Source organism: Aspergillus affinis, assembly GCF_023601865.1.
Source record: "Aspergillus affinis strain CMG 70 chromosome Unknown NODE_64_length_189858_cov_85_443443, whole genome shotgun sequence".
Classification (NCBI taxonomy): Eukaryota; Fungi; Ascomycota; class Eurotiomycetes; order Eurotiales; family Aspergillaceae; genus Aspergillus; species Aspergillus affinis.
Window position 1 is genome coordinate 79,185 of NW_026515845.1, and position 19,376 is coordinate 98,560.

A 19,376-nucleotide genomic window follows, 5' to 3' on the forward strand; every position below is an offset into this window, starting at 1 on the left:
AGTTTCCTGTATCTAGTTTTTTTCGAGTCCAAGGTTCCTGGAGATCCTAGATTTAATCCATTGAACGCATCAAGTAGCATCTAGCACGTAGTGTTTAAATTTGAACAATAGATCATATTTGTCATTTGAGTAACTTTGGGTATCATAAATCATTGCCGACCGAAGACAACTGCCTCGCCAGGAGTTGCTTTGCTCGACCAAGCAAGACAGTCAAAACGCTAAAATTTCCGACAGGCGGCATATGCTCGTTAAGAAAGGACGTCGATATTCAATTCCCCGGGCGAGATCCTTCCCATCCAGTCGAGATTGCAATCCATCAATCAATCAACCTCCATTCTCTCCTGTTTGCCCGTAGAGTTGCTGATCTGCTCCACGAAGCCGCGTGCAGCCGCCCATAACTCAGCCTCCTTGTCCTTTCCTACGGTGTCCTTTCTGCTGTTCAACCAACTGATATCCAACGGATTGGAGGCACCCGCAGCCGCCCCGCCGGCACCGGTCGTGTCGCCGGCCCTGGCAGAAGCGGAGTCGGGCGCCAGGATGGAGGCCTCCTCCAGAGCGTAGACCTGGCGGCGCAGTCGCACATCGATCGATGATAGGAGGGCAAAGTATTGGGACGTCGCTTCTTTGAACCGCGCTTGGTGGGATTGCAGGGAGTTGTCTGTCGACGAGTCGCTGGTTCGGGCGTTGGTCAGGGCTTGAATGGCCAAGCCGGCGGAATGGATCAGTCGAGCCACATCCTGTATTGATGGGCGATTAGTTAATTGAATCTCATTTGATTTTTTATTGTTGTCTGTGCTGTTTGGTGTCGTGGGATCTTAGAATCCCCGGCCGCTGTCGGAGGTGAATGATTTCCTCTTGTTCCTCTTACCTTGTCTACTTCATTCAATTGGCGGATGCGATCTGCTGAGGTGAAGACCTGATCAGGTCCGGAGGTGTTTGTGTTGCTTGCCATCTGGGTCGGATTATTGAGTTTGAATTGAAGGTGTCGCCCGGTGTGTTTTGTTTTCTCCTCAATCCACGAGACATGTCTGGTCTGTCAGTTAGTCTGTCTCTCCCACTCTCGAAAGCGTTCCAGCCGCGTCACGTGCTTCTACCGGGGGAGCCACTGTGCTTACCTCAGCCGGGGAATCGCCGCCAAGCCTCCTCCGGCCTAGCGCCATATCAGAACGTGACGCTCCATCGACAAACCGCGACGGGCATCCCTGGGCTCTCCGAGATCGCATCAGCTCCCATCTCCCGCAGGCTAGGCAGGAGATCCCATCCGCATCTTGTCCTCAGAGCACTCTTTGCGCCATGTCTGCGCCAGGCGGGGCCCCAAGCCCTGTGCCCCGAAGTGGAAGCATGGGGCCCGGAGGTGGAATGTCCATGCCTCCCCAACAGTCCATGCCTGCTACACCTCCAGTGCCAGCACCCACTCCCGGTCCGCCGCCGCCGCCCCCGAGCGGCGCCATGTCGCAACAAAATTTGAATCAGATAGTAAGTTGTTTTCTTTGTTGGGCGGATGATTGTTTTTGTTCGGGTTTGTGAGGTGGTGGTGTCGCGACGCTGTTTACGGTCTGGTGTGGCATTTCCCTGTATTCACATCGCCTCTTATATTTCACTTTACGGTGGAATATCTCTGGGACTTGACCTAGCCGATCTTCTTGCCCTTGTGCTCGTTCTGCTCCACCTTGAGGTCCTCCAGTGTGGCAGAGGCATACTTAGTCTGTCTGGGCTACTCCAAAGCCTCGGCCCAGGCCTTGGTGCTCAGTCAGTTGCAGATGTAATCGGCATCACCGGCCAAGATCAAGACAGGAATCTACCCCAGAAGACCAGGGACAAGGCGGTCACAGGGCTGCATCCAGTCATCGTGGAAGCCCTTCGCCTCTTTCGGATTTTTCTATACTGGAACATCTATCTCTGTCATCTATCTGGTTTTCTCTGCGTCTTCTCATCCACTGGCTTGTCTTTTAGTCACCATCATGTCAAATCATGTCAACACCGCTGACGTACTGAACAAGGTCATCGACTATCTGGCCAAGAAAGGGTATAGCCGCACAGAGGCCATGCTGCGCATGGAATCTGCAAATCAAGAAATTGATGGACGTCCTTTGCCTCCTCTGGGAGAGGACGCACGGCCAAAATATAGAATGGGTTTCGGTAAGCTCAGTCGTTCCTTCAGCAGTTACAAATCGGCTGACTCCAGTTCCAGATCTACTCAAAGTATGGGTTGAAGACAACTTGGACCTATACAAGCCCGAGCTGAGACGGATTCTCTGGCCGCTTTTCGTCTACTCTTTTCTTAACATGGTGACTTCGTTCTACCCGCAGGATGCGAAACAGTTCTTTGAAATCAACAAGAACCTCTTTCTTCCAGAGCACACGGAGGACGTGCGCGCCTTGGAGCCTATCAGCCTGCCGGAGCATGTCCAGGACAACTCCGTCGCGAAGCTGTACCGCACGAACAAATATCGCCTGGTGCTCAGCAACCCGGCTTTCTCGAACCTCATGCAGTTCCTCGAAAACAAGCAGAAGGAAGGCGGCTCCGTCATGTCCGCTATCTTGAGCAGTTTCTGCACGGTCATCACTAAAGAGCGTGCCGCCGACGGCCGATTCAGTTTCGCTGCCATGCTCGGTCAAGCCTCAGGAGGCCAGACCTTCCCGGCTGAAGACGAGGGTATTCCAGGTCATCATCCTGGATCTGCGTATACCGGAGACAACCCAGCTATGGCGGGAACTTTGCCCAGATTGAGGCTCGGAAAGTTGCCGATGGAAGACACGCTAGAGTCTGACGTTCGAGGCGAGTTGGCCGACGAAGATGCGAAGAATACTCCAACTGCGGGCCAAAACACCCTGGTCCAAGAGTTCGATCAGATGATCAAAAAGGAAGAAGACGACGAAGCCCCCACACGTACAGATATTCCGTACCCCCCGTCAACGGCACGTGATGTGGCGATTGAAGTGCAAAAGGTGAAGGAAAACCGTGACCGATTCAGAATCGAAGGCCGGACGGGCGGCGTCGGTCCTGCCGTCAGCGTCTGCATGTTCACCTTCCATAATACTTACGACGGGTAAGTTTGGAATTCCTACGTGATTTGAACTCTCACTGACATGCGTAGAATCAACTGCTTGGACTTCTCCGATGACAATATGCTCGTTGCAGCTGGTATGCAAGAGTCGTACATCCGGGTTTGGAGTCTGGATGGAAAACGTATCCCAAACACCTACGACAATGTGGATGACTCGGGCCCGTCCAATTCTCGTCGTTTGATCGGCCACTCCGGGCCTATCTACGCGGTGGCTTTTGCTCCGTCCATCACACGCACTGAGAATGCGGTGGCCCCCACGAACGCCCGCTGGCTTCTCTCATCCTCCGCCGACAAGACCATCCGACTGTGGTCTCTGGATCTGTGGCAATGTATGGTTGTCTACAAGGGCCACGATCAGCCTGTTTGGGACTTGCAGTGGGGACCGTATGGACATTACTTCGCTTCTGGCGGACACGACAAGACCGCTCGCCTTTGGGTGACCGACCACATTCGCCAACAGCGGATCTTTGTCGGCCACGATCAGGACGTCGATTGCGTGTGTTTCCACCCCAATTCCGCCTATATCTTTACCGCCAGCTCGGATCATACGGTGCGCATGTGGGCGGTGACCACGGGCAACGCCGTGCGGATGTTCACTGGACACACGGGCAACATCACCGCTCTCGCCTGCAGTCGCGACGGGAAGCTTCTGGCATCGGCCGATGACCACGGCTCGATCTTGCTGTGGGACCTTGCGAAAGGACGACTGACCAAGCGCATGCGCGGCCACGGCAAGGGCGGAATCTGGTCGATTAGCTGGAGCGTGGAATCGACGGTGCTCGTCTCCGGCGGCGCTGACGGCACGGTCCGAGTGTGGGACGTAACCAGACCCTCTCAGGACTCCTCGCAAGGCCGAGTGGTTGGTGATGGCGCAGCCGGTACGAAGGTGGACGCAGGAACCTCCGCGGGGTCCGGCACGCAGGCGTCTAGCTCCGTTGCCCCGGGCATCGGCAAGAAGAAGGGCAAAGACGTCGTGGTTTCGCCCGATCAAATCAGCGCTTTCCCTACGAAGAAGAGTCCCGTCTACAAGGTGAAGTTCACCAATATGAACCTGATCATCGCTGGTGGCGCTTATCTTCCCTGAGGAGTGAGGATTGAATTGAATTGAGTTTCTTTCTTTCTGCACAGTGGCGCCTGATACCCGTTTCTTGTTTCTTTCACGGTCTTTATCCGTCTTCTTTATCTCGTTTCTTTTCCGTTTTCATTCTATCTCCTTTTGTAATACCATTGAACCTTGAATATCAAAAGAAATGAAGCCCATTGATAGTTGCATGTGATGGCAATTCATGGCTGGGTATTTGGCGGGCGTCACGGCATGGTCGCGGTGTTGGTTGGCAGTGATTGCAAATAGTAAAAAAGTGATTATGTTTACAGGCACTTAGACAGGTAGGTTAGTCAATCGAGAGGTTGTTCTATAGTTACAAGACTTGCAGGTTATATAATCCGTAGATAGTGGAAGAATCAACCCCGCCTCGCCAGATCGGAGCGTCTCCGGTCTTTCTCCCGCCCTCCGAATCCTTTCTACTGAGTCTTGGCCGATGATTGGAGGCCTTTTTGCTTCTGGCTACCGACGACCTATCAAGGTAGATACTCACATTAATATGATTATCATCCCTCAGCTTGGGTTGTTCCTGCGCGGGTGCATCATTTCCCCGTGGGGTTGGTCGCCCATTGCCCACTCTGGTCGGAATCAAATGACTTGCGCAATGAAGGCCCAATCCTAATTAATTCTCTGACCATCCATTATTCATTGCTCATCCATCAACTCATCTCGCAATTTCAATCGTCCTTCGCCACCCCACCTCGCAATCATGTATTATTAACGCACTTCGTATATTCACATATATATATCTAAAATATCCCATCTCAATGCCACCCAAAGACAACAACAACAAAAACAAACAAGATGTCCTACCCTCCAATGAACCCCCCAGACCCACCGACGAAGACATTCCCGCCTGTCAATCCTGCCGCAAGAAAAAAGCCCGCTGCAGTCGCGCCCAACCATGCGACCAGTGCATCCGGTTCAACGTCCCCTGCGTCTATGATGATCGGCGCCTGAAGCCGGGTCTGAGGGCCGGGGCCGTCGATCAACTATATCGGCGTATTGAGACGCTGGAGAATATGTTTCTGGGGCAGGAGGTGTTTTGGAGGGCGGTTTTGGGGGAGGTTGGTTTGGGTAAGGATGTGGGCGGGGACCGTGATGGGGATAGCGGGTCAGAGGAAGAGAGTAATGGGTTGACGGAGTTGGAGAGGCGGAGGGAGAGAGTGAAGAGTCGCCTATTGCGTGCTGCGGAGGAAGAGAAGGAAAAGAAACAGATGCAGAAGAGGTCGTCGGCGCAGGATGAAGCAGACGCAGCGATCACGTCGGGTGTCGGGGCGAAACGACGGAGGGTCGAGAAGGCGCCTTTGTTGAGACGCAGCGAGGATGTCGATTGGGACTGGGATAACGATAATGACAATCCCAGCGGGCTTCTACCACCCGAAATCATGGCCGAGTTAGTGGATTTCTACTACTTGAATATTCACCACTGGATCCCCATCTTGCATGTTGTTAGATTTCGACGACGGATGGAATCGGAAAAGGAACGGCCGCGCATTGCTTGTATCTTGCATGCGATCATTGCCATCTGCGTGCGCTTCTCTCAGAACGCAAGGCTCCGCGATGAACAAACGAAAACACGTATTGCGGAGAAAAGTCGACAGCGAGTCATTTTGAACAGTATCGAGACTTTCTCGGTCGAGAATCTGCAGGCCTTGATCATTGTTGCGTTTGAGACGGTATGTGGCTGCTCTTGGACTCGTTTGCGCACGCATAACTGATTAGTATGGACATCCAGATTGGCCGAGGACGCGGTCCTTCTTCTTGGTCCATCATCGGAAACATGGTGGGCACGGTGGAGCAGTTACAGTTGAACGTGGAAGAGGACGAGCTTTACGGGTCGACGAACGCTGGCGAGACGCTAATACGGCGGATGCTGTTTCTCACGCCATCCAGATCATGGATTGAGGCCGAGGAACGCCGCCGGGTCTTCTGGACGGTCTTTCTCATGGACCGCTTCTGCAGTGTCTCCACCGGCTGGAAGATGAGCCTGGCCGGCGCCGATATCAAACGCCGGCTGCCATGTGAGGGTGCGATCTGGGGCCAGGAGCAGGAAGTACGAACGCCGTATTTTGGCATCTCGGACTCCAAGGGTCCGTTATCTAGCAGCTCGCGTCTTTTTGAAAGCCAGGGCCCATCACGCTCCGAGGATCAGGATTCGATTGGCGGGTTGGCGTATAATATTGAGGCTACGGAGTCGCTTGCCCTGGTGACGAATTTCTTTCTCCACCATGCATTTGTTGTCAATGATACGGAAAAGGCCCAGCTGTGGTTGATGAAGTTCAAAGAGCTGGACCTCAGACTCATCCAGTAAGTACTTGATCAGAATGCAGATGGATGAAGTTTGACAGGCTAACCATCGTCGCAAACTCGGAGATGGAAATTATTTCTGCCATCAAAGTGGCGCGAGGCTTCTGTGCTCAACGCTGATGGGATCATGGACCCAAACCTCATCTTGGCTCACTTAACACACAACACTGCGGTCATCTTGCTCCACCAAGGAATTGCATACCCACCTGCGCACTGGCAGAGCTGTGCCGTGAAGCCGCCGTCCGCGTCATCCGCAGAGACGTGTCTCGAGGCGGCCTCGGAGACGGCCAGGATCGGTCAACAGTTTCTAGCATACTCACCGATATTCACCAATCCCCAGTTCTCTTTCTGTCTCTTCATTGCGGGCCGCATGCTGCTCGCTCATTCGCGATACAACCGAGTGCCCATCTCACCCGTCCTCGACATCTTGATTGCCAGCCTACTTGAAATTTCGCAGCGATGGGCAGGTCCTGGAAATACTACCGACGACGGTGAAGGCAACCTTGCGTCAAGCTTTGCAAAGCGGCTGATCGAGGCCCAGAGTAACTCGGCGATTTATTCGCGCCCAAGCCTGGATATAAGACAAACCGCGTACTCAGATGAATCCAAGGAGCAGCCATGCTCGCCTGCTACGGATTCCTCGCGCAGCGATATAAACGCGTTCTCATCTCGACCGGTTAACCCCTGTATCTCACAAACTCACTATCCTGAGATCCCGGCGCCTCAGGATTCAATTGGGTATGATCCATTTAGTCTCGCCTTTCCGCCGCTTCCACCAGCCTTCCAGCAGGACTTCTTGTCGACGTGTGGGCAGGGCGTTGCGAGCCCGGCGATTTTGTCTCTGGGGATGCAGTCGTATCATGCTGATCCTCTACATGCGTGGCAAAACCCGGGTGTGAATTATGGCAATACGGTGATTAGCCCCGGGGATCATACACCCAGTCCAGGACATTTAAATCAATAGCTCTGGAGGCGAGTCTTTAGTTAGCTACAAAACTAAAACAGCGATGAACGATCTACCCACTGAAGCTATTTATATCGGAAAGTTAATATGCCCCTGCATATCTACCAACCCCAACTCTTGCAGCATGTTGCCAAACAACAAGAAGTAATAGTCTGCATATACCAACCCGTGGTTCGCCCACCGTCTTGGAGCAAACTCATAGTTGTTGATCGTGGCCCCATCAAGAATCGTGTCTCGCGTACGCGAACCAGACTGATCGACATAACTCAAGACGTCGAATCCATCACTCGCTCCCTGCGCGATACAGCCCTCCGGGTATACTTCATACTGCGTCGGAGCCCTCCCCATCTGAAACATCAACGTAGGCGGATTTAAAAACCTGCCCACGGCAGCATCCACGATCCCCAAAGCCTCCCGGAGATAGTACTCCCCCTCCGACGTGTCCCTAAGCGACTTAAACAGCACCAGCATCCCACACGCCGCAATAATCGCCGCCGACGTATCTCGCGGACTCTCATCCGTTACTGGTGCCATGAAATCCCAATACGGCACCCCGTCCTCTGGCAAGTGAGATATGAAGTACTCTGCCAGCGCCCTCGCCGTGTCCAGAAACACAGACTGTCCCGTCCACCGGAACGTCTGCGCGAACCCTAATATCCCCCACGCCTGGCCACGCGCCCAACAGCTCTCGTCGCTATATCCCTGGTTCGTGAATCTGGCTTTGCATTCGCCGGTCTGAGCGTCGAAGTTCGCGACGTGTGCAGTGCTGTTGTCTTCGCGGACGTGGTGTCTCCGGGAGGTGTGCGCATGCGCTACCGCAATGTCATACAATTCTGCATTGTTGGTTTCGTGGGCGGTCCAGAACAGCAGATCAAGGTTCAGCATGCTGTCTATGATGACGAGGAAGTCCGTCGACACATCAGTGTACGAGTATCTGTTCGTGATGCAGACGTCCCAGCTGCGGATGCATCGCGTGGTGGCGTTGAAGCGGCTGGCGAGGGAGTGTGCGGCCAGGACAAGACTGTTGTACGCTTCTGCATCGTGGTGCAGGTCCCATGCTTTCATGGCCCATGGAGCGATCATGAATCCGAGGTCGTGCGTGTCCCGCTTGAGGGCGTTTTGGTGCAAGTTTGCGGTCCACCAGCGGCAGAGGTACGAGAGCTGAAGGTGGTGAGGTAATATTTTTGATTCATTGTCTTCATCATCAGAAGGAGATGAAGATCGGTAAATGCTGGTCCTTTGATAACGTGTTAAGCGCTCGAGTATTAGATATAATGATCCCGGGAAGAAGCCGGAGGTCCAGAAATCGAGCGTGCGGTAGACATAGGTGCTTCCATTAGAGCCGGTATATTCAGGGTATAGCACGGGGGGTTTGCTCTGCAGGGGAGTGGGAAAAAGGGGTTATTATCGGGTTGAGATTTCTGTGGATGGTAGAACTTACTGATCCTTGAGCCCGGGCTGCGACTCTCCAGATTTTGGCAATCGCTGAATCAGAGAATAGGGCTTTTGCTAGACGGGTGGATGTTGTGGAGGGGAAAGTCTTGGTGCCGTTTGTCCCGGTTATGCCGTTGGGGTGTTGATGAGCTGCTTTTACTCTCTTTGGACTGTGCTCCTATCTGGTTTTCAGCTTTCTTTTATTATCCAGGGTGTGTGAGAAGGCAAGCATACCGTTGGAGATGCGTGGCTTAGCGACATTGACATTGCGTGGAATTACTTGGACAGGGAGATATAGCTCTTTTGAAGAGGGTCTTGGGGAGAGCGAAGATGAGATAACTCTGGTATATATTTAAAAGTTCAGGTAGATGTTGTACCTATTTGAAATCACGAAATTACTTCTCAAGACATGGAATCTTGGGATAAGCGGGAGGACGCCGGTATATTGTCCGTATGCTCAAGACCAAACAGCTGCTCCACCTTGGCAAGGTTGTTGTGGCCTTTCTAGTTCATGTTCATAGTTGACGGGAGAGAGTCTTTCTCCGGACTGGAGATCGGGGTAAGGCCCGGAAATGCTCCGGATTTCTTGTTGATAGGCATTGACTATGATCGCGACTCGATTATGATAGAGTGGAAGTAGACATCATGAATGTTTCATTTAGTCGTGCGTGGTTCGCTCTAGAAACCACTCAAAGCTTCATTCAGGTTATTTGCGTAAATAGGTAGAAAAAATGGCATATTCTTGGAGAGCTTCTATTTTGGAAGATCGGCATGCCTCGGTATATACCTGTCGTCAACGGTTACTATTGAGTTATACTAGACATTTCCTGTACCTATACGAAAACAAATATCGCAACACTCTAAATACGTTGCTCTTCATATAAAAGCTCAGAGACCCTAGCAGACAGCACCCCCAAACACACAACCCTCAGTTCTCAACAAATCAGACTAAGTCAAACCAGCTTATCAAGACCCTCTCCCTTGCAAGTCCACCCCTAAGCATCCTCCTCAATCCGATACATCAGCGTCCCATGCCCATAGACATCATAGCCCCCAGAGTTCGGCCCATAATCACCCCCACCACCCTCGACACCGGCGGAGATATTCCGATTCACGTAGTCCCGAAACTCGGTGGACCAGGACGTATTCAGACCCTTGATCCTTGTATAATGAGATACGATGGCCTCGTAGCCCGGACGCACATCGAAGCGCGATTTGGCTGATATTTCACCCAAGAGACCTTCCCAGCTCGTATAGGAGATGTAGGGGACAGTGTGGTTGGTGTTGTATTTGGCGGTGTATTCAGCTCTGGAGAGCAAGGTGTCAGTGTCAGTGAGGGTATACTCAATGCCAAAAGAAGAAGAAGAAGGGATAAGGTTACGCATTCAGGATCCCATATCCATAAGTCTCAAACAGATCCATCCCCTGATTCCAAGCCTGTTGCCCAATGACCCCCAGCAACGCCATACACAGCAACGCATGTCCCTGGTCGCGACCCGACTCCTGCATCTCCATCAAAGTCTTCCCAGACTCCGGCTCCGTGAAATTGGCAATCGAGAAATATGGCAACGCCCCGTTCACCACGACCCTGCTGTCCGGCAGACCAAACTGCCAGTACCGCGCCGCATGGTCCACCATCGTCCGATTATCCGTGAATATGCCGATCGCCATCAATGACGCGATATTGCACAGGTCCCAGTTCGCGTAGTAGAAGTTCGTCTTGCCGTTATGGGTTTCCAGAAAGTCTCGATTCGCCGGCGCAAACACGGTCGTCAGTAGACGCGCGAACGCCGTCTGGTTCGCCTTACTCCAACCGGGATACGTGCGAAGGACCTCACCCGCGTTGGCGAACTGGTACCCGTAGAGACCAGCCGCGAGGTACTGGTCTTCGGTGCCGTTGAGCGCGCGCAGGGTCGTAGCCCAACTGTTCAGGATGGAGGCCGCGTGGTCTGCGTACGAGGTGTTTCCGCCGATGAGCCACCGCAGCGTTAGTTGGTAGGCGGCGTGTGCGTCGCGATATGCATCGCCGTAATTCTCGGCTGGCGTGGTCGGCCAGGTGCTGTTTGAACCGCGGACGAGGACCTCGTGCGGTTTGGGGGTCCAGGTTGTTTGCGCGAGGGGGCTGGACTCGAGGTGTTGCCAGGCGCGGTACCAGGGCTGTTCGTGGGCGTGCACTTTGCGTCGAACTCGTTCGATGTCCTTGTTGGTGTGCAGGGCCCCGGGATGGACGAGTTGAGGTTCAGGATGGAGGGTGGCAGACGTGGTTGAGAAGAGAGTGGCGATGGCGAGCAGGATTGGGACTCTCATGATGGCTTTCTGACTACGTTTATGAGATAACTGGGGTAGACTAGACACCAACGAAATGGTCGATGTGAGGTCTTTACAAAATCATATATTCCGGTCGAAAGGTACTTCAATACTTGGCACCCAGTGAAGGATTCCGGCCTTTGTTCCGCTGTCGGATTGAAGCCGCTCATTCCTCCGCTTGGGGATCTGATTTTGGGCTACTTTGGTTACTGGTGGAGCGCTCATTGATCACAAAGACTGGCTGTATATTCTGGTCAGCTTGAGCACTGGAGTCAATGGTGTGCATATGGAGCATCTAGATAGTATCTGGGAGTCAATCATGGAGCATGTACCAAGTGCAAAGACAGTTAATGATTTCAAAGCTACAGAATAAATCTAACACCCTTGGTATGCTCGTTTGCAAACAAAGGAACCAAGTCAGCTGTCATGTACCATCGCGGCTTTTCCATCTCGTCATGGATCACTTTCCCATCGATCCGGAGATTCTCAAACGTCACATTCTCCACCGAGCATTGCTCATCATATCCCAAAATAATCGACGGATTCACACTCTTCGAGTCTCGCAGATCCAGTGACAGATTTCTGATCCTGACGTCTCGAATGCCTCGCCCCGGAGCAGTAGTCCACATGGCGTTCTGCATGACACGCAAGTTGATTAGTTGACCGCGAGTGATCCGCTCGACTCGCACGTTCTCAATCAAGATATCGTGGAAATCGTTCCTATCCGCAGCATTGATGGCGATGCATCCCTGATACCACAGTTGGTTCTCTTCGTGATCTAGAATATCGACATTCCGGATCGTCACGTTGCTGGTTGTTTCCGGTCTGGACGGGTTCCCGTGCGTGCCCATGTTAATCGCGTGTGCCAGGTCGGGCAGTAATACACAGTTTTGGATTAGGATGGCCCTCGAGTCGCCAAACCAGTCCCAGCGGTGCGAGTAGAGCGCAATGGTATCGTCCGAGTTGCGCAGAAAGCAGTTCTCGATGACGATGTCTGACGAGCAGAAGAAGTCGATTCCATCGCTGTTGCCGGCGGACGAGAACGATCGGTATCGGTCCACGTGGATGTCATGGCATTCGCCCGCCGATAGACTAAATCCTTTTGCGCCTAGAGAGGTGACACCTTCTACTTTGATGTTGCTGGCTCCGCTCATGTGGATAGCTCCGCCGTGTTCGCGGTGGACATAGCCTCCCTCGGGCCCGAGGATAAACCCGTGTCCTCGAACGGCACAGTTGGATACGTTGATGAAATTGAGTCGGCAGGTGATGAAGGCGCCTCCGGCGATGTAGACGATCTTTCCAGATGGCACGTTCAGATTGACACCGTCGGTGACGTGTTGATAGGCGGACCCTTGGTTGATGCCGGGTCCGAAGTACCAGATATCATCGGTGTCTTGCAACGGCGCAGTCGAGTCTATCTTGTTGCTGAGCAGGTGGAGAGCCGTCCACTTATTGCCGCTTAGCTCGATCATCACATCTCTAGACGCGGAGAGAGAGAATGTTATGATGGTACCGTCTATATGAGCTTCGATGTTCGCAGAACGGGGCCGGATGACTGCAGATGTTACTGGCCCTGCAGTGTAGGTGACTCGCATTTGGACGGGGCCGTCGAAGTCAAATGAAGCGAGCGCAACAGTATGTCGATTGAACTCGTTGGAGGTGATGTTGGCATTGGCCACTTCTACAGCATAGACAGGAACCGGCAACCATCGCTGGCCGTTCTCTCCCTTGAGCTCAACGGTGAAGTTCGAGTTGAGAGGAATGCCGGCAGGAGAATCGTATACCTGGACAGTCATGTTTCACGCGCTTCGAGAAAGTCTCAAAATGCGAAAAGTGACCGATGAGACCGATGATGATCATTGCATCAAATAACCCGTGTTGCTCATGACAGCGGCGTCCGGAGGATCTGCCGGAGATGCCCCGATCGATCTGCACCCCACGGGGCGTCTATCCATCTCGGTCTTACGACTCGGTTTTCGATGCAGCAAGTCACTTTTAGATACTGAAAGCGACTACAAATACTACGGCGAGAAACTGTCCGAGCAGGTCCTTGCCGACAGCCTTCGATTCCATAGTATCTTGCTCCACTGCATCATGTCTACGACTAAAGATGAGATGACTGCTTCTGTTGACCATGGAGAGCTTCAAGCACACTCCAATCAAGTTGGTGAACATCTTGAAGTGAACGAAAAGCCGGATCTCCTCGAAACCGATCCGGGAATCCAGATCGATGCTGTCACAAACAAGCGCCTGTTCTGGAAGATCACTCGTCGGATCCTCGTTATCCAGGTTATCACCTACTTCTGTCAATCCTTGGACAAAGGCATTCTGAACTATGCATCCATCATGGGCATCAAGGATGATGCAAACTTGAAGGGCCAAGAAGTGAGATCTGCAGATATGAAGAGCATGGCCTCAAGGCTGACAACGATGGAATCCTAGTACTCCTGGCTAGGAACGATTCTCTATCTCGGCATTCTCGCCGGCGAATATCCCCAGAACTTCCTTCTTCAGAAGTTTCCCCTGGCGAAGACGCTGGCTGTCAATGTGTTTCTATGGGGTGCTGTAGTGGCCTGCTCGGCCGCCTCGACTCGGTTCGCGTCTCTGATGGCAGTCCGATTTCTGCTAGGCTTTTTCGAGAGCTGCGTTCAGCCCGCTATGATGCTATTGTAAGTATTTTACCCCCATGCGACTGGGAAACCTTCTCTAACCCACTATTCAGAACGGCAATGTGGTATAAGAGAGAAGAGCAGTCTGTGTTGAATGCCGTTTGGTACTGCATGAGTGGTGTACAGCTGATGGTGAGTCGAGATTCCACCGTCATCTCGCAAATTGCCAACCTTTGATGGACTGCAGATAGGTGGCCTGCTAGCTTTCGGTGTCTCGCACTTCACGGACGGACCCATCACCAGTTGGCAGCTACTCTTCCTAGTCCTCGGACTCGCCACCTGCGTCTGGGCCTTCTTCATCGCCCTCTTACTCCCCGATAGCCCTATCTCGGCAAAATGCTTCACCGAGGAGGACCGCATGCTCATGCTTGAGCGTGTCCGACAAAACGAGACCGGCATTGAAAATCGAGAGTACAAGAAGTATCAGGTGTGGGAAGCCGTCACGGACCCGTTTGTCTGGTGCTGCGTCCTGCTCATCACCACCGCCAATCTGATCATCGGCGGCCTGGGAGTCTTTTCCAACCTCATTATTCAACAATTCGGCTTCTCCCTGCTGCAAACGCAACTTCTCAATATCGCCCAAGGTGCTTGGACCATCATCTGGATGCTCGGGTCCGCGTGGGCTGCTCAACGATTCCAGCAGACCTGTGTGATCATGATCGTAAGTTGACAACCCTCCCATCCTCTCTCCATAGTACATCCTCCAGTAGTGAATTCTAACATGACTAAGGTATGGGCCCTCCCCGCCATGGCCGGCACAATCGTCATACTCGCCATTACCCCAACGGCCTCGAATGCCGGCGGCATGCTAATCGCCTTCTACTGTACGCAGCTCTTCACCGCAGAAGGCAACCTGATCATCTCCCTCGTGACACGCAACATCGCCGGCCAGACCAAAAAGGGCATCACCATGACCCTGGTCTTCGTCGGGTGGGCTGTCGGCAATCTCATCGCGCCCCAGATCTTTCAGGAGAAAGACGCCCCGCGCTATCTGCACGGCTTCCTGGCTCATATCATCATCTACGCGGTGTATCTGGGCTTAGTCTTCGTCACGAGAGTGGTTCTTATGGCGAGGAATCGGGCGAAGGCGAGCGGGGAGGCGGAGATCTCGCATGAGCTGGCGTTTCGGGACTTGACGGATCATGAGAATCCGAATTTTCGCTATGTGTATTAGTATAAGAGGGGTTGGATTCATGGACTATATTATGATGACGAGATTTGAAGGAAAGGCAGTGATAGGGGAATTATTTTGGGCTTGAATTAGCGAACGGAGATTTTCCTGCGAGAAGCTTTCAAAGTATCGCGTCGGTGAGACTATGAATTTATTAGAGCGTTCAATTCGGCTCTGCTTTAATTATATTCATGTGTTTTTCAAGAAACAACCACAACTCAACTAGCAAAGATATCGTCCGACAGCTACGTCTCGATTCGTGATCCCGGATGATTATACTTGCCACGGTATATATACAAGCAGGTAGGTATATAAACTGATTCAACCATACATGACTCCCCCTTCTTCCGAGTCGCTACCTACCCTTCGTGCTCTTCTTCATCGCTGCCGACGCCTGCAGATCGGCTACCTTGGGCGGAAGCACCAGCGCGCTGCGATCATTGCGCTTGTAGAAGTCCACCAGGATCTGGGCCGTCTTGGTCGGTTGATCTTCCTGGATGAAATGGCCTGCTTCCGGGAAGACTTGGAGTTGATATTTACCTGTAAGATCATTAGTCATGCTTTCCACTACCTTGATGCGCAAGCTGAAACCAGATAAACAGCCAAACGGGAACGAGGGGAGAATACCCTGCATCTGCCCAATCATCAATTCCTTATCCAACCGGTCCGTGCCGGCCAACAGAAGTAATTTGCCGCCGCGAGCCTCGAGAAACTTTTTACTCAGTCCGACAAACCAGTTCTCCCAAAAAGGCTTTGTTTCGGCGAGGTTGGTTCGCCATATCCAGGGCTTGGAGGGGTCGTCGGCGGGAGTCTCCTCTTCGTAGAGTAACGAGGGGACAGAGACTCGGGCGGAAGTGCGGTTTCGGATTGTCCGGGAGCGAGTGCTGAAGCTTTTAGCCAAGGATGGGGTTATTTGGGTCAGAACTTTGTCAAAAAAGAACATACTGCCATTCTATTCCGGAAATTAACGATGGAAAATGCGAAGGCCGCGTGGAGAGATATTTCTCCATGCTTTGAAGGGCATCCATTGCCGAGCCTAAGTCTCGATTAGTTTGATATTAAACTTAGACGAGAGGATCAACCTGGGATAGAAAATCGATACATACCCTCTACAACATCCAATACCGCATACGCCAATACCTTAGCTCCCAACTCGCCCGTCTTCGCCACGTCGGTAACTACTGCACCGCCCAGACTATGTCCTACGAGGACGATATCCGGGAGATCGTTCCAGCCCATGCGTGACTGGGTCTCGCGGACCACAAAGACGAGGTCCCGGTTGAGTGTCGACAGAGTCAGATCCAGCTCGACTGGGGGCGGCTCCTGGCCTTCGGGGACCGTAGCGGCGTTCACGGCCGTTTGGCCGTGATCCCGAGCGTCAATAGAGAGAACCCCGGCGCTTGGTAAAATCTTTCGGATCTCTGCGGCACAGGTCGCAAATGATAGACCCGAGGAACCTGCCCCGTGGTGCATGACAAATAGGGGACCCGAGGAGCTCGGGGGAGTCAGGTAGACATGGTGGGTGATGCGGGCAGTGGCGGTTTCTTGCGTCAAGAAGAATTCCTGAGTGAAGAAGTCGGTCCAGGGGAGGGTTGTGGAGGTAGAGCTGACGAGAGGTTTAGCTTGTGTATTAACTATATCGGACACGTGAAGTTGAGATAAAGTGGTCGGGATGGGTAGCACGGGTGATCGACCCGGCAACACAATTACCGTTACACCGGTGATATGGTTTCGAGGACTTCAAGACTTACCCTCGAGCTGGTCTCGAAAACAATTGACTTGTTGGCGAAGGCACCACTATGCCCGTGGACGAGACGGACGAGGTATCCTCGTCGGCTTCCTCGTGGGGTTCCATGCTCGGGACAGGAGGAAGTTCGGACGGGAACTTGGCCAGTTTTGCTTTGGCAAAAGACTTTTGAAGTTCACTCATGGATATTACGGGTTGTGGTGAGGGTTGGGAGGGATCTTCCTTGAACACTCTGGTCGGGGAGAGAGTGTGTGTTGATGGGGAGCTTAGATTGAATTAGCTACAATCAGTTGATGTGCTGGTGGGGCCGAGGACGCTACCTAAGCACTGGTGGATCTGCACTCGGCAAGCATGCAGCCATCCCCGAAGGCAGTTGGAGAACACAGAGACCGGGATGGAAACAAAGCTACTGTATGGAGAAAGGGTGTGATGTGGATATACAGGAAAGAGGACAGTGTGAGTGGGAAAGTAGTCCGTCTAGGGCTTCGTAGGGAAGGAAAGGCGAGTCCCGTGCGGTGCCTCTTTGGACAATTCTCCCCACCCGTTCTTTTCTTTTCTTTTCTTCTCTTCTCTTTGCTTCTCGCTGTCTTCTTCGTTTCTCTTCCTCCCTCCATTTCTTCCCTCCTCTTCACAGTCCCTTCTCGCCCTCTCTTTCCCCTTTCCGTCCATCTCTGATGCTGCATCCCAACCGTCGGACAGTGGCTGCGTCACGTGCTAGATGACCTCACTCGCCTGTGTGCGGCGTCATAGAATGACGTCACTCTATCCAAATTCCTCGACGCCATGCTTTTCCCTGTCCAGACCAATTCCTCGAGATGGTCGAGTCTTAAATTCATCTTAGCTCATAGTCCAGACCTATCCAAACAATCACCCTTCAAAGATGGTATCACTGTGGTCTAGAAAACAAGACACTCCCGATGGGGGGGACCAGCCTAACCGTGAGGACGACGAACGCCAGTCCTCTCAACACTATCGCGATCGCGATCGCGATCGCGATCCTGATGAACGGACACGACTTCTCCCGCGCGAGCATACTGGATATCTGAATCCCGATGATCCTGCTGTGTGTTTTTCCGTTGGGTTAATATCCTGCAACGATTATCAATGACTGGTCTAACTATATTGAATTGCTAGGTCTCCCCCTACAATCTCTGGAGCATTCGTGCTCTGCGAGGCCTGTCCTCGCTCTTCTTGGCCATTAGCTTTATCTGGTGGACCTTCCTGCTCGTATCAATCTTCGTCAGCCCTCCCATGATGCATACCCGCGGCTCCGGCTTCTTCGCCTTCTCCTACACCACGCTCACCGTCGGTTATCTCGTCACTGGCCTGATGTTCTTTGTCGTTCCTTCCAAGCCCATGACCATCTGGGGCGTTGTCCTGGCCGTCTTCCTCTTGGTCGATATGTGCATTATTCTAGGGGTTCCGCGAATCCGCGTCGAGGAAGGCTGGGTGGGCATCGCTTCCGTGGTCTGGGCAACGTTGATTTCGTTTTACAATATCCTCCAGAACTATTTCGTCGCCTGGGGCAAACGGGAGGAAGAAGAACGATTGACAGGTCGCGAGGAGACCCGTCGCTCTCTGCGCGAATGGCTGGCCGTGCTGGTCCAAACGGTCGTCATGGCTATCCTAGGCATCCTTGTCATCCTCTTTACCGCAACTCTGATCCTGCGCGCCCGCGACGCCTCGCTTCCCGCCCCCGGCAAACAGTACTACGTTAACAGCAACAACTACCGCGTTCACCTCGCCTGCGTGGGGAACATCACGGGCGATAAAATCGATGGCACTGCGTCTTCTCGTCGTCGACCGACTGTCCTCCTCGAGGGTGGCGAGGAACCCATTGAACACACTCTGCAACCCTTCATCGACGCCGCATACAAGAATGGCACCATCGACCGCTACTGCTACTGGGACCGACCGGGGCTCGGATGGTCCGACAACGCCCCGTCGCCCTACTCGGCCGGCATGGCCGCCGACGCGCTGTCGGAGGCGCTGGCGCTGGCCGGCGAAGAAGGGCCCTGGGTCATCGCCTCCGCTGGCATGGGCGGCATCTACAGCCGCATCTTCGCCAGCCGCCACCTCCTCGAGATCGAGGGCCTCCTGCTAATTGACACCCTGCACGAGGATTACTTGGACAAAGTGGGCTCTCCGGGATGGGGCTTCCTCCTCTGGTTGCGCGGCGTGCTCTCGCCGCTGGGTCTGGACCGGCTGGCGGGCGCTATCTTCAAGGGCCGCACGCGCGAGGATCGAGTCTATGGGCGCAGCGCCTACCAGACGGGCAGGTTCATCAAGGCCAAGTTGCAGGAGAGCTTGGTTGCCGGGTCCATGACGGCGTCTGAAGTCCAGACGGCTCGCCATGTGCAGATCGCCGACACGCCCTTGGTGGTGGTCAGCTCTGGCGTGGAGGTTCGAAAGAGCAAGAAGTGGGCCAAGACCCAGGAGGATCTGACTACTGTGACGAAAAACCTGCAGGACTGGGACGTAGTCCAGGGGGCGCCGCACGAGGTGTGGAAAACACTTGCAGGACGAACTATTCTGGAGCGAAGACTGAGACAGTTGGTCAAAGGACATAAGTAGTCTAGGTCTGGTTTTGTTGATGTTGTTATG

At 53.2% G+C, this 19,376-nt stretch overlaps 9 protein-coding genes across 9 annotated transcripts; 4 read left to right on the forward strand and 5 right to left on the reverse strand.

Annotated features, from left to right (window-relative positions):
• Positions 1-320: 320 nt before the first annotated feature.
• On the reverse strand, positions 321-1,451 carry KD926_009159 (mediator of RNA polymerase II transcription subunit 11; the record flags this gene model as incomplete). Its single annotated transcript, XM_053101768.1, has 4 exons — positions 321-737; positions 869-1,028; positions 1,116-1,150; positions 1,416-1,451. 4 exons carry the CDS (start codon positions 1,449-1,451, stop codon positions 321-323), a joined length of 648 nt encoding a protein of 215 aa, XP_052954670.1.
• Positions 1,452-1,961: 510 nt separating this feature from the next.
• Positions 1,962-4,152, forward strand: KD926_009160 (putative transcription initiation factor TFIID subunit; the record flags this gene model as incomplete). Its single annotated transcript, XM_053101769.1, has 3 exons — positions 1,962-2,139; positions 2,192-3,050; positions 3,099-4,152. 3 exons carry the CDS (start codon positions 1,962-1,964, stop codon positions 4,150-4,152), a joined length of 2,091 nt encoding a protein of 696 aa, XP_052954671.1.
• A 785-nt stretch (positions 4,153-4,937) lies between these two features.
• Positions 4,938-7,444, forward strand: KD926_009161 (putative C6 transcription factor; the record flags this gene model as incomplete). Its single annotated transcript, XM_053101770.1, has 3 exons — positions 4,938-5,849; positions 5,909-6,480; positions 6,547-7,444. 3 exons carry the CDS (start codon positions 4,938-4,940, stop codon positions 7,442-7,444), a joined length of 2,382 nt encoding a protein of 793 aa, XP_052954672.1.
• A 69-nt stretch (positions 7,445-7,513) lies between these two features.
• On the reverse strand, positions 7,514-9,139 carry KD926_009162 (glycoside hydrolase family 88 protein; the record flags this gene model as incomplete). The annotated part of the gene is made up of 3 exons (XM_053101771.1): positions 7,514-8,821; positions 8,886-9,056; positions 9,113-9,139. The coding sequence occupies 3 exons, from the start codon at positions 9,137-9,139 to the stop codon at positions 7,514-7,516; spliced, it is 1,506 nt and encodes a 501-aa protein (XP_052954673.1).
• Positions 9,140-9,873: 734 nt separating this feature from the next.
• On the reverse strand, positions 9,874-11,185 carry KD926_009163 (exopolysaccharide inner membrane protein-like protein; the record flags this gene model as incomplete). Its single annotated transcript, XM_053101772.1, has 2 exons — positions 9,874-10,186; positions 10,260-11,185. The coding sequence occupies 2 exons, from the start codon at positions 11,183-11,185 to the stop codon at positions 9,874-9,876; spliced, it is 1,239 nt and encodes a 412-aa protein (XP_052954674.1).
• A 362-nt stretch (positions 11,186-11,547) lies between these two features.
• On the reverse strand, positions 11,548-12,981 carry KD926_009164 (putative endo-polygalacturonase; the record flags this gene model as incomplete). Its single annotated transcript, XM_053101773.1, has 1 exon — positions 11,548-12,981. The coding sequence occupies one exon, from the start codon at positions 12,979-12,981 to the stop codon at positions 11,548-11,550; it is 1,434 nt and encodes a 477-aa protein (XP_052954675.1).
• An 88-nt stretch (positions 12,982-13,069) lies between these two features.
• On the forward strand, positions 13,070-15,028 carry KD926_009165 (putative MFS transporter; the record flags this gene model as incomplete). Its single annotated transcript, XM_053101774.1, has 5 exons — positions 13,070-13,570; positions 13,628-13,854; positions 13,908-13,986; positions 14,042-14,515; positions 14,585-15,028. 5 exons carry the CDS (start codon positions 13,070-13,072, stop codon positions 15,026-15,028), a joined length of 1,725 nt encoding a protein of 574 aa, XP_052954676.1.
• Positions 15,029-15,380: 352 nt separating this feature from the next.
• On the reverse strand, positions 15,381-16,955 carry ppe1 (putative ribosomal protein/carboxylic ester hydrolase (Ppe1); the record flags this gene model as incomplete). Its single annotated transcript, XM_053101775.1, has 4 exons — positions 15,381-15,915; positions 15,971-16,061; positions 16,132-16,631; positions 16,777-16,955. The coding sequence occupies 4 exons, from the start codon at positions 16,953-16,955 to the stop codon at positions 15,381-15,383; spliced, it is 1,305 nt and encodes a 434-aa protein (XP_052954677.1).
• A 697-nt stretch (positions 16,956-17,652) lies between these two features.
• On the forward strand, positions 17,653-19,346 carry KD926_009167 (mitochondrial integral membrane protein; the record flags this gene model as incomplete). Its single annotated transcript, XM_053101776.1, has 2 exons — positions 17,653-17,835; positions 17,907-19,346. The coding sequence occupies 2 exons, from the start codon at positions 17,653-17,655 to the stop codon at positions 19,344-19,346; spliced, it is 1,623 nt and encodes a 540-aa protein (XP_052954678.1).
• Between the last annotated feature and the right edge of the window lie 30 nt (positions 19,347-19,376).